The sequence below is a fragment of the Phyllostomus hastatus genome, unplaced genomic scaffold (genome assembly GCF_019186645.2).
Source record: "Phyllostomus hastatus isolate PE091 unplaced genomic scaffold, TTU_PhHast_1.1 phas_contig_80, whole genome shotgun sequence".
Lineage (NCBI taxonomy): Eukaryota > Metazoa > Chordata > Mammalia > Chiroptera > Phyllostomidae > Phyllostomus > Phyllostomus hastatus.
Window position 1 is genome coordinate 49,253,553 of NW_025333960.1, and position 13,622 is coordinate 49,267,174.

General features: G+C 43.1%; 1 protein-coding gene across 1 annotated transcript in view; it reads left to right on the plus strand.

Moving 5' to 3' along the window:
* PHLPP1 (PH domain and leucine rich repeat protein phosphatase 1) overlaps positions 1–13,622 on the plus strand; it is a 173,416-nt gene that overhangs the window by 83,033 nt on the left and 76,761 nt on the right. Inside the window, exons 2-3 of the mRNA XM_045850144.1 lie at positions 2,772–2,968; positions 7,866–7,991. Of these exons, the coding sequence (XP_045706100.1) occupies positions 2,772–2,968; positions 7,866–7,991 (323 nt within the window). The remainder of the gene's footprint in view (positions 1–2,771; positions 2,969–7,865; positions 7,992–13,622) is intronic.

Below are 13,622 nucleotides of genomic sequence, written 5' to 3' on the forward strand. Positions count from 1 at the left end.
TTATGGGTGTATGTATGTCCGCCCTTATCAAATTACCACATGCCAACCGAGTAAGAAAGAAAAGCGCATGTTTTAAATCACCTTCTGTTGCGGCCAGCTCTCTATCTCAAGTTTGAAATACTTGCGTTTGTTGTCTGTCTTTCCTCCTGGATCATGTCAGAGATGTCTCAAGCCTGTAGGGAATCAGAGTGACATTGCAAAAGTGAAAGTTACAACCACTGAACTGACTTTGACAGTGGCAGGCCGCGGTCACTTTGGTGTTGTCAGTATTTATTCGAGTCGAGGACAGTTGGAATTCCTCTGAGTTGAGAAGTTTGAGAATTGGCCGGGAGAGCTCAGGACACTCCTCATGTCGTGGAATAAGGAAGCCTGCCATGCAGGAGGGTGCACCTGGGCGACTGCCCAGGTACGCAGTGCTCATTCACCCCTGTGTTCCCCAGATCCCAGCCGGGACACACAGAGCCTCAGAGCGCCAAGGGTGTGTCTGCTTTGGAACACCCAGGGAGGCGGCAGACAGCAAGGATGTTGAAATTCAGTTAGAACAAAACAAGAGTGATTTATTTGATTCCGACTGGGATGTTTAGGGCTTTCCAAGGACACACTGATCTTACCATTAGTCTCCAGGACTATTCAGGCCCCTTGGGAGTTTTTCTCACTGTGGCATTTATAAAGAGCCTGCCTCTGCTGGTGTCTCTACTTTTGTACATCCCTTCCGACCTTAGCCCACTCCATCTGGGGGTTTGCTCTCGGGCTTTCTCTAGGATTTTCGTGGAGTTGCAGAATTGAAGGGCTATTCCTTATGTGCCTCTGTTGTCTTTTGCTTCAGTCTCTGATTACTTACAGTGTGACAGGTTAATAAATATGATAGTTTAACAAACAAGTATCCCTGGAGCTGCTCTCTGAGGTAGCTGAATAAAATGCCTGGTGTTTTGTTTTTTTTTTTTTTCCATACATTAGTCTGTGTGTGTGTGTGTGTGTGTGTGTGTGTGTGTGTCCATATTTAAATAAGATCCCTTGTTATAGAACGTTAGCCATGGAAATCGGATTTTGGCAATCTGAGTGCCCATTGTCCATTGTCTTTGGTCTTGCTGTTACTTCCATTTTTCCTCGGAGTCTCTTCTCTCCCCCTTCGTCCCTGCAGGAAAAGCCTCTGTCGTGCAGAAAGGAGTTCTTAGACTGGGAGCCCGGGCAGCTAGCTTCCTCTCCGGCTGTAAATGGGACAAGTCAGGGACTGTGGTCTGGCCTTCACTGGCAGCCTTGGGCGAGTCGCATTTATTTTGAAGTCTCCTGGGCTTCCTGCTGCTTTGTGGAAGGGAGCATTGGCGTTTGGTGGTGCCCCCAGGTCCCCTGGAGTGCTAGCTGTGTGGTCGGTTGTTGCTGGGTGCCAGGTTCAAGGAGGCGGCTCAGTCACACTTCATTCTGACCCAGCCCCAGCAAAAGTATGTGGTGTGCAGTACTCGTTATATAAGAATTTCTGATGTACAGGGAGAAAGAAGCAGCTACATCCAAGCCTGCTGGTTTTGTTACTTGTTAGCATTTCTGCCCAGAGGTACCGTGTGGGGAGGGTTCACTCTCTGGATCTTCTTGGGATCTATTTTTGGTGCTGCCGTTCTTCCTGTTTCTTTCTCCAGTAGCTATTAGACATTTACCCAAAATGCTTGGTATTTATGTTAATTTTAATATTCATAGGAACATAATTTCTTTCAAACCTGTTTCTTCTGTTAGCCCTTGGCAACTAGGCAAACCCCCACATCAATGTAACATTTCTGGCTTGGGTCCTGTTTGCAGGCACGCACCCCTCGTTTATTTCTGAGCATGGGCTTCAGGACTCCCTGGTGCTATGTGTTCACAGTCCAGGACTGGAAAGTATTTTTCTCCGTGTTGACATAATTTCATCATACGGCAATCACAGTAGCTCTCCTCTTCAGTTCGCAGGCCTTGTCTCGTGTTACTCTGCCAAACTCATTTTCAGCCGGGAAATGCAGCCTCTTCAGATCTTTCTCGGCGCTCTGTTGGCCTGTGAGCCCCCGTGGACCTCTCTCTGTCTCTCTGTTCCCGCCACGCGTCCCGAGCACCACAGCACACCGCAGCTTATGGTTGTAGAGCAGTGTTTCCTTGGCAGAGAAGTCATTCATGTTTTTAACTGTCTCCTTAATAGTAAATGCAGGGCCGGGGGGGGTGGGGAGCCAAAAATGCAGGGTGGGTTGTTCAGATGGGAAATAATACAATCATAAATAATAACAATACAAGAATAAACTCAGTGTTTTGCGTACTCACAACTGTAAACTGCTCCTGCCACACCCTGCGTGCATCAAATATCTGTAGGAGGAAGAACACCAGCAGCTAATGGCATTCACACTGGTCAGTGTCAGTGAGTGCTAGATCTTGAATGTCATTTTGCTGTCTCAGCCTGTAATGTTTTAACCCTCGCCATTCATAAAAATCTGTAGTTGTCTCTTTTTTAAAGGTAAAATTAAATTGTGAAGGATATGGAAGAAAATAAAACCTGGGTTACAACAGAGGAGCTAAAAATAGTCTTTCCCAGGTTTTGAAGGAAAAAGCTCTTCTTCACCTAATGTTACAACACGCGTGTGGAGATGTGGTAGTTCTAGCCATAATGGCATTATTTCCTGTTCCAGGTTCTCTCAATTACAAATTAGATTGTTTCTCTCTAATTACTCCCTGTTGTCCGAGTCATTTATCTGGTATGCTGATGCGTAGAAAAAGGCTTGTTTCTCTAAGACTAACACGTTTGCTTGCATCTGTCCCAGGACAACCTCACAGCACCGGTAGCTCCGAACGGATTCAGCTCTCGGGAATGTACAGTGTCCGGAAAGGCAAAATGCAGTTGCCGGTGAACCGATGGGCCAGACGCCAAGTCATTCTGTGTGGGACCTGCCTGATAGTGTCCTCCGTGAAAGACAGCCTGACCGGGAAGATGCACGTTCTGCCCCTCATTGGTGGAAAAGTGAGTTTAAAACGAACAAGCTACCTGCGGGCCTCCCAGTGTCACCAGGGGGCTTCCTTTGAGCCATGTCTGTAATCATGGGTGGATGGTTTTGGGCTCCTCTGAAGGTCTTACTCAGTCCCTGCTGATTCCACCAGTGGACCTTGTTGGATGGTGGAGCGGCGGATAATAACAATACCTGTTGGCCCACGTGAGGCCGTGGTGGTCCTCGCCTCAGTGGTAATGCGTCTCAGCTACAGGACCGAAGGTAGAGCAACTGGAATTCCAGTGCTGCGGTCTGGGCTGGAGACGATGTCGTTCCTCACGAGGAGACACCTTCTGATGTCTTGAGCAGGTGTTTTGTAGTGTGTGTCCGTGACTTTATGGTCATCCCAAGCAAGCATGCTCATTGAGGGTTTGACCCTCCAGCTTGAATCTTTGACCTCATCTTGCCGTAACTCTGTATTTGTATTTAGGGACTGGTGGGGATAGCCTTGTTAGTTCATCACTATAGCTGATCATAATTGTTGGACCTGAAGTGTTACTCGTTTTGGAGAAAACCTGTGCTGCAGCTGATAGATATTTCTGACATTTTCCAGCTGCATTTCTTTGAGCATGTTAACTGTTTTATTCCAATCACTTGTAAAATAAAAAGAACTAGATTGCTTAAGAAAATGTTTTTGCCAGATCTATTTATAAATGCCAAACATTGGTAGGGGTGTCATTACTATAGTTCTTTGTATTTCCTGATTTTTAAGTGATATGATAATTTGTTAGTAAATGGAATGGTAAATTTGGATGGAGAAATGGATTTTTGGAAATTGGGGGCATATTAAAGAAATCTTTTTTTTTTTTAACTATTCTCCCCCCCCACCCCCCCGCCATCATTGAGCATGGGGAAAGGGGGCAAAATATGGAGAGTATAAGCAGAGGAAAAGTAAGAAACAGTCTTTTGTTAAAGTGAACTTTCTTTGGTTGGTAAAATTTGATTTGCTCGTTCCAGGGATTAGAAATCAAGCAGGTAAGACCAGATGTGGGCAGTAAGAAATGGTATGTTGTTCCCTGCCATTTAGCGAGTTCATTCTTCATTCATAATTTTAAACTAGTTTTTTCTCGTGAGTAAATAGCCCGTGTCGGTTTTTATTTCCCTCAGCCTTACACATTTCAGTTCTTTTTTTTTTTTAATTAATTAATTTATTTATTTAGAGAGGGAAGGGAGAGAGAGAGAGGGAGAAACATCAATGTGCGGTTGCTGGGGGTTATGGCCTGCAACCCAGGCATGTGCCCTGACTGGGAATCGAACCTGCGACACTTTGGTTCGCAGCCCGAGCTCAATCCACTGAGCTACGCCAGCCAGGACACATTTCAGTTCTAAGAAGACTAATACTTGATCACTTTTAAAAATAAATTGTGGCCAGGCTGCAAGGTATGTTTAGATGTATTTCAGTCATCCAGTTTGAAACCGCTGCTGCTTAACTTTTGTCTGAACATTGAAGAATTAGTGATATTTTGTTACTGAAGATTTTGTCCTTTGGATAGATTACTGAAAATTTAGAGTCAATGGCATTACTCCCGTAGCTCATCATTAAAAACGAGTATTTAATGTTGGATGCCCTGCTAAGTCAACGGTCCCTTTCTTCGCTCTGTGGTGCCAAGGATTTGCAAAGGCAGATTTAACGTAACTATTTATTAAATATCCTCTGCAGGGAAGACACTTTGCTTGGCGTCCCAGAAATACCAGGGCGGGCGAGTCACTGTTCCTGCCTTTGAATAGCTTATAATTGACTCTCCAGCGATGAAGGACGGGCATAGCAGTGTCTACTCTCAGGGAGGCACAGAACAGTAGCATGGAAGAGCAGTGGAAGGAATGCTGCATTTTGTGGGGGGGCTGAAAGTTTCTGGTGAAGGAGGTGGCAGTTTTTGAAGGGTGAAAGATCTGTTGACATGTGAAGAGGGTGGCGTGAAGATTTTTATGTTCAGAGAAGCAGAGGCTGGAGAGCGGTGAAATGCTCAGATAAGGTCAGAAGATCCCGTTGTAATTAACATTTTCATTCAGAGCCGGAGCCTTGTCCTGTTTCCCAGGCCTGTTATTGGATGCCCTTCTACCACCAAGTGAATGGAAAGTTAATAGCCTTCTTTTCTCACAGACAGACCTTGTAAAACCTGTTTTGCATTACGTCTTTGAAAATAATTGAGTGTGTTGAAAAATTAAGTCTGCTAAAAACCAGTTGAACAAGTTAGGAAAAATAATTCGCTCTTTGCAATCTGAGTTTCCATTCATGTTTGCCTGTTCCTTCTTTCATTCGATTGTATGCTTAAAGGGAAAACCTAGAGTAAATGGAAGAGTTTTTTAATGTAATTTTTAAAATGTGTATAAAGAAGAGCTCGTAATGAGGTGTTAGATAAATTCCTCATAACCTAGACATACTTGCTGTGATAATCAGATCTGGCACATCACATGAACTCGATCGTTTGTTTACATTTTCCGTGGTGGAATTCCAAACACGAAGTTAAGTAAAGCTCTCTTAACATTTAATTGTTAAAAAGTATTTGTGTAAGAGAGAGGTTTTTATTCATGGTACAATTATGGTGTTAGATTTAATTTGTTCTTTGGAATTTAAATAGATTTTTAGATACCTTATTTAGTTAATATTTCACTTACTCTTTGCTAAGTCATAATGCCTGATGAATTGAATGACTGTTAACCTGCTACGCAGTCAGGAGAAACAGCAGGGCCAGCACCAGTGTTGTTGCCTGTGCTCTCTTTACACCTGTTCCATTGCCGCCCCCCCCCCCCAACCTCCACCCCACCAGTATCTGCTGTCCTAGAATGGGGTCCATCATCTTCTTAAATAAGTTTTATCATATACACACGTCCTGCTGTTTTTGATCTGAATGAAAATGCTATCATACTTTGTGTGGTCTTCTGTGAGCGAATTGTTTCACCCAATACCATGTTTTATAATGAGAGTCTATGCGGCTTGCTAAATGTGGATTTTATTTCTGTATGACGTTCCACTGTGTAAATGTTCTAAATTCCCATAATTTATTCAGTAGTTTTCCTGTTGATGGACATTTGGGTTGCTTCTAGTTTTTCATTATTATAAATAATGCTGCTGAAAGAGTCTTATGTTGATTTGCCTCCTAGTATGCAAACAGCTTCCCTGGAACAGTAGTTCTCAACTAGATTGCGGTGCCCGGAGGGGCATTGGGTATTATGTGCGTGCGTTTTATCAAGTGACTGAACAGTCAGCGTGCTCTCTCCGCGGATGTAAGCTCAATGATGCCGTAGCAACAACCCCCCACATCTCAGTAACTCAGCCTAGTAGTTATTTCTCCCTCACACCACGTGTCCGTTGTGGGTTGATGGAGCGTTCTTTTGTCACATAACTGCACAGGGACCCAGCCCGACAGAGGCTCTGCTCTCTTCCAATTACAGCATTTGGAACGTGCGGCCTTCCTCGGCTGCTTAGGCGGGGGAAGAGGTAAGCGGAGGGCCGCTAACCAACTCACGTGTGTTTGGCTGAGGAAGGGACACTTGCCCTTCCTGCCCGTGGCCCCTCTGCCAGAACGAGCCACACCGCTCCGCCGTCATTGCGGGCACCTGGGAAATGGAGACGTAGATGAGTGTGTAGTTAAAACCAGTACTTTCGCTGCAAGGAGGCACCGTTGGCACTTACAGAGCAGGGGCCCAGAGAGTCGAACGTCAGGCACAGTGCTAGACAGTCCTTCACAATGTACGGCTGTTCAACCTGAAACTCCTATGGTGGCCTCCTTGAGAGAGCCTGCTCTTGGACACCTGTTCAGAAGTGCAGTGAACTGGGCTGTAGGGCAGGTGCACACTTACTTTTACAAAGTGACTTCAGGTTGTTTTCTATGGTTATTACACCACTTCACACTCACATTGGTGTACAAGTGTGCGTCTTTATCAAACTTTATTGAGGTGTAATTGACATACAGCAAACTGCACATTTTGATAACATTTTCTAACTGTATTAGGTCCAAGATTGCAATTTAATAGCTATATACAACCATTAAACCACCACCATAATCAAGATAGGGATTGGCCCTGGCCAGCGTGGCTCAGTTGGTTGAAATGTTGTCCCATAACTGAAAGGTCGCTGGTTCAATTCCCGGTCAGGGCACATGCCCAGCTCGTGGACTGAGCCCCCCCTTGGGGCACGTGCAGGAGGCGGCCGATTGGTGTTTCTCTCTCACACTAATGTTTCTCTATCTCCTCCTCTCTCTCAGATGGAAATTTAAAAAAGAACTTTAAAAAAAATAAGGAAGGTATCACCCCCAAAAGTTTTCTTGTGTTCCTTTGCACCCTTGGTTCCCACCCTTTGCCTCTCACTTCCCCCAAAATCCAAAGTTTGCTTGGAAATTTCGTTTGACCACATCATTGCATTATTAGGACTTGCAAGTTCTCACAGTAGGGTTTTATTTTAGGTTAATCTTAATTTCAATTTAAATTTTGAAACACTGACTTAACATGCTTGAAGGGCTCTTTAGAAAGAAGATTGTAATTCAGAGTAATACAAAAGTTCCATAAGTAAAAATCCACCCACTGTAAAAAATCTTAAGTAAAAATCTTCCCAAGAGGAAGTAAGAACCCTGGCATCCTGTCATGAGGATTCAGAACGATAAGAAAGGGAGTGTGTCCCAATTTTAAACAGGAAGAAGCATCTCGCTGTTGTGGGGAGATCTAATGGAGATCACACTCCCCTGTTTTGGTTTTCCTGTAACTCAGCTTGGTTGGGCAGACTCAGGATCTTACATGCGTTAAAGTGGTAGAAACATGTACGTAAAGGGAAAGATACAAATCTGTGCAGGCTCTGTGGTCTAAGGTATGGTTAATGAAACATGTAGATGGTTCTGCTTTCTGACTTGGTTTGTCTGTCTCTGTTTGTGTTTATAGGTAGAAGAAGTGAAAAGGCACCAGCACTGTTTAGCATTTAGCTCCTCTGGACCCCAGAGCCAGACTTACTACATTTGTTTCGATACATTCACGGAGTATTTAAGGTGGCTTCGACAAGTGTCAAAGGTAAGAAGCACTTACCCAAGAATTCTTCTGTTCGGCTTCTTGTTGGCTAAAGAGTTGCTTTCCTTCTGCTTTACCCAGCTTCCAAGTACGGTTACACACTCAAAACTTTTTTTTCCCCAGATACTGCCAGTAGTTAGCAAATTTTAGGATTTTAAAAGCTCATTTTGGCTGAAAAGTAGCTTTTAAAAACTTGTGTTTCGTTTGCCAGGTTTTGTGTAAACCTAAAAAATTCAGTGGGCAGACTGGCATCACCATAGTGATGTCGCAGATGAGAAGCATTGCGACTGAGACCGCGAGTCTGGTCCAGGGAGGACAACTGCAAAACCACAGAACACCCAGAGAACTGTCACAAATTTCCCCTCGTCAGCCGTCTTTTCTCGTGAGAGTCTAATCTCATGCCATCTTCAGCTTCTGCCTTTTGAATGGTTTCTTTTTTCATCTTAATTATTTTTACCATTTTGTATGATCCCTTAAAAAAACAAGATCACCATGACCTAGGAAACGGTGTACTTTTGTGCGTATGTGTGATGGAAACCAGAATAGCATGATTAATACGATGAATAAATGCTGGTATTACAGGTACTGTGTGTGAGAATGTTTCTGTATGACATTTATAGAGTCATGTGTGAAATGGATGGGTTATAGTGCTTTGTGCCTTGGTTTTGGGTGTGCTTGTGAAATGATGAAACCTCTCTAGGGCACAAAAGCATCACCATGGAATTTGCTCTCATATTTTTGAATTTATAATCCAGTTTCTTCCCCAAGTCCACTATGATTCAGACTGCAGTATGATGTAATTATTTGTCATTCGAATAGAGAGTACCTTTTGTATAACAGTTAACAGAAAATTAGAGGATAATGTCTAGTGAGTCTTTTTGAAATACTGGTTGCATTTGAATCGTCAGGTAAAGACTGTGTTCTCTGATGCTGTGCTGCCCTTAGGAACTGTAGTTTCTGCCCCTTTTAGAGAAGACGCTGTGGCCAGAGTGTGTGTAGGGTAGGACTTCGAAGAGTCTGCCAACCTAGCAGGCAAATGGAGGATCTAAATGTACAGGGCAGCGCCCCCGCTGGAGGAAATCGGAACGACGGCACGCCGCCTTCAGAGTTGCCGGTGGAACTACTGTGATGTCAGAGGCAGGACCGTGCATCTGTCTTCTTCGTCTCCCTTGCTCTGTGACAGTTTTTCAGCCTTTGTGTTTCCATGACCTGGACAGTTTTGGGGGGAGTGCTGGTTCTGTATTTCTTAGAATGTCCTATATAGAGATGCTTTGATCTTTTAGACTAAATGCAGCGTAATAGTCAGCTGCTTTGCATTCTGTTTGGAACAAATCAGAGGCATACATTCTTAAACAAATATAGGTACGTGTATATAAACCAAAGTATGCATACATTGTCAGGCTTACCAGCGATGGACTGTTTGGATTCCAACAATAAAAACAAAAAGGTTAATAGGTACTGAGCTCAGTAGTGTTGTGTATTAAACGCTCACACAAAGGATGAGTCACTGTTCAGAAGCCAGCAAGTGTTTATTAGGCACTGGGACACAGCAAAGAACAAGTCTAACCCCTCTCTTGGTAGGTCTTAAACTGGGTAATGTGTAGCCACACTCAGAAATCATAGCATAACTAGACTGTTTATATTTGCACCTTCACAACTAGGGCAGAATACAGTTCTTTCTGGAGACACAGCAGAGATGAGTGAAGCGTCAGAGGTAGAATATGAAATGTGTGTTAACTAGGGTGCGGAACATACTGGTTTCTAACTTGTTGCTGGTGATTGTAAATGTCGTTATGTTAGCTGGGTTATATCCTGTCTTTGCTGGTTGGCCAACATGCCATGTCCTTGGTCTAATAGGATAGTGCCCCTGCAGTGAGGCTGTCACTCTGCCTGTGCAGACCTCTCCACAGGAAGGTGGAGGATGGGGGAGAGTCGTGAGGCAGGAGAGCAAGTTGGTGGCAGGATGGGGGAAAGGGATGTTGGCGTGGGCTTCCCATGTCACTGATTGTTGTATTGCCTTAGAAAGCATGGGATACGCATGCGCCGAAATGCAGTATAGCTCTGTGCAGAAGATAATACACACACAGACATACTCAGGATTGCAGTTGACACTTCACACTTGCAAGTGTGGGTGAGTGCTTCCAGGTGGGGGGAGTGAGTTTGTGTTAATGGCCTTAGATTACCAGTGATAGTAGTAGTTAACTGGTGGTTAACTGGTGTTAACTAGAATGAATTTGAATGAGGACCTTAACCTCCTTTCCCTTCAGAAAGGCTCTGAGTATTTGGGAAGCAGAACGGTGTTAGGGGTAGAGTTTAAGTTTCAGAGTAAGGCAGACATGGGTTCTGCCATTCACGGGTCTGGTGACAGTGTCCAGGTTTCTCAGTGTCAAGCCTTTTCATTTAATAAAGATAATAGTAACAGGGCTTGTGTGAAATGTGCATATAGTGATCATCGTGTGTGTGAGTGAGTTGGGTGTGCACTCGAGTGTGACTGCCTAAACCAGTACATACGTAATAAAATAACTTCATGACCATCATTACTGCCATCACCTCTGATTGGCCAGACAATCTTTTTTTTAAGTACTATGTTTTTACATTTATTTTAAGCAGATAAAGACACAGGCATGCTTAGATCGTCTAAACAAGAGAGCTCCTTCTGCTCTCAACAACCACAGCAGCCTTTTGGGGTGAAGCCATTAAGGATGGCAGGCATTGGGATGCAAGATTTCTTCCTGAAAGGTCAGGAATGGGGGACTGAGGGCTAAAAGTTCTAGTAAAAGCAGGTTTTAGATACAGTATCTTCCCCCTCTGCAGTCTGAAAAACCAGATACACACAAATTTTAGTTCCTATGGTTAGTGAATTAAAGGACAAATGTGTTGTAAGGGGTTGACGGAAGAGGTTAGATGTTATAAAAGAAATGCGGGAGAGATGCCCTGCTTGGATCGACAATCCTGCATGAAATATGGCTGTGCCGTTCTTGAGATTTTGTGGATTGTGGGTGATCCTATGAGGATGTCTTTTCCTTTAATCCAGCATCCTGGGAGAGTAGGCACGCACTGTGGGCATGTGTGCGTGTGGGAAGTTTGGGGCGGGGAAGCCTTGCTGTCCTGAGCCACTTCTTCTTCCAGCTTCCCCTTTCCACTGTCCTGCCCTTCCTCCTGTGCAGATACATACTGGGAAGTTCCCCGTTTTAGCCGCACTCAGGGTTCCTGTGGAAGCAGTTTCTTTTTCTTTTCACTAAGAAACAAAACACTCCCAGAATGGATTGTCTTTACATCCTGATATTTAAATGAGGATTCATTCATTCTGATAAGGATCTAAGAGGAAAAACCAAAAAACAGAAAGGAATATCTGAGTTTCTGGTTTTTAATGGCCATTCCCATTGCAGTCAGGGTAGGAAGACAAAAAGAACCAAATTCCAATGTTTTTAAAATTAAAATGAATTCGATAATTAACTGAAAGGAAACAGTTATTTTCAGTTTATGCTTCTAGATCTTAGCTACAAGAAAATGTTCATCTATGTTCTGATCTGTTTCATTTGATTTTGGGAAGTTTTATAAAAGATTATTAATTAGATATTTTCTATCAAGATGGGTTTTTATAAACTTATTTTTTTTAAACTTAATCTTAGGATTTAGTATTGCTTGCCAAAAATATACCCAAGGCAGTCCCTTTAGAGTTTTTATTTTGGGTGAATGTTGCTAACAGATAACGTGGAAATAGCTCCTTTGGGAGGATTACCATATTTATTTTAAAGTCATCCCTAAAATATTTGTGCACACCATGCTTTAAAAATTCAGTGAACACCCTGTTACAGGCAGTGTCAAAAAGGAGTCAACATAGATTCCAGCATCCAGCATGTTTTCGAAGTGGTTGGAGGGGCAGTAATGTGTGAGGCTGAGGGTGGCAGCCGTGCGTGTTTATGGGCCAGTGTTATAAACGGACACTTCCTAAGGCCACCCGCTCGTATCTCTCCTTGAGGACGGATGGCTGACGTGCTGACCGTTCTCGTGACTGGTTATCTCAGTGGTTATCTCTCCCCGCTGTGGTCTCTCTCTCTGCTTTAACCGTGGTATTTTATTTAACCTTCATCGTATTTTTTCCCATTACCATTTAGTCCCCTTATACCCTTCTCCCTCCAGCAATCACCACACTGTTGTTTAGGCCATCTTTTTTTTTTTTTTTTTTTTTAAATATGTCATTGCAATGAACTTTTGGTTAAAATGATAATTGGGTTCATCCTTAGAATGCATATGATATGGGCAAAGCAGGGCCAGACTTTAAAAAATTATATGATCATTTTTACTTTTTAAATTTTTTTCCTTTTTAAGTATATTTTATTGATTATGCTATTGCAGTTGTCCCAATTTTTCCCTCTTTGCCCCCCTTTACCAATACCCCTGTTCCCTCCAGCAGCCCCCTCCTTAGTTCATGTCCATGGGCCACATGTGTAAGTTCTTTAGCCTCTCCCTTTCCTGTGCTATTCTTGACATCCCCCTACGAGTTATGCTTCTTAATTCCTATACCATTCCTCCCTTCTCTCCCTTCCTGCTCCCAGCTGATAACTCTCCAAATGACCTCCATACCTATGATTCTGTTCCTGTTCTGGTTGTTCAGTTTAGTGTTTGTTATTGTTGTTGTTGTGGGTTTTTTTGTGTGTGTGTTTTTTTTAAGATTCAGTTGTTGATAGTTGTGAATTTGTTGCCTTTTTAATGTTCGTGTTTTTGGTCTTTTTTTTAAGATTTTATTTATTTATTTTTGGAGAGGGAAGGGAGGGAGAAAGAGAGAGAGAAACATCAATGTGCGGTCGCTGGGGGCTGTGGCCTACAACCCAGGTATGTGGCCTGACTGGGAATCAAACCTGCGACACTTTGGTTTGCAGCCCGCACTCAGTCCACGGAACTATGCCAGCCAGGGCTTGGTCTTTTTTTTTTTTTTTTTTTTTTCTTAAATAAATCCCTTTAACATTTCATGTAAAAGTGGCTTGGTAATGATGAACTCTTTTAGCTTTACCTTGTGTGGGAAGCAATTTATCTGCCCTTCCATTCTAAACAATAGCTTTGCTGGATAGAGTAATCTAGGTTATAGGTCCTTGCCTTTCATGACTTTGAATACTTCTTGCCAGACCCTTCTTGCCTGTAAGGTTTCTTTTGAGAAATCAGCTGATATTCTTATGGGAACTCCTTTGTAGGTAACTCTCTGCTTTTCTCTTGCTGCTTTTAAGATTCTCTCTTTATGTTAAACCTTTGGCATTTTAATTATGATTTGTCTTGGTGTGGTCCTCTGTGGGTCCAACTTGTTTGGGACTCTCTGTGCTTCCTGGACTTATATGTCTATTTCCTTCACCAAATTAGGGAAGTTTTCTTTCATTATTTTTTCAAACAACTTTTCAATATATTGTTCTTCCTCTTCTCTTCCTGGCACCCCTATAATTTGGAGGTTGGCACATCTGGAGTTGTCCCAGAGGTTTCTAAGCCTCTTCTCATTTTTGAATTCTTGTTTCTTCTTTCTGTTCTGGTTGAATGTTGATTTCTTCCATATGTTCCAAATCATTGATTTGAATCCTGGCTTCTTTCCTTCCCTTCACTGTTGGTTCCCTGTGGATTTTTCTTTATTGCACATAGTGTAACCTT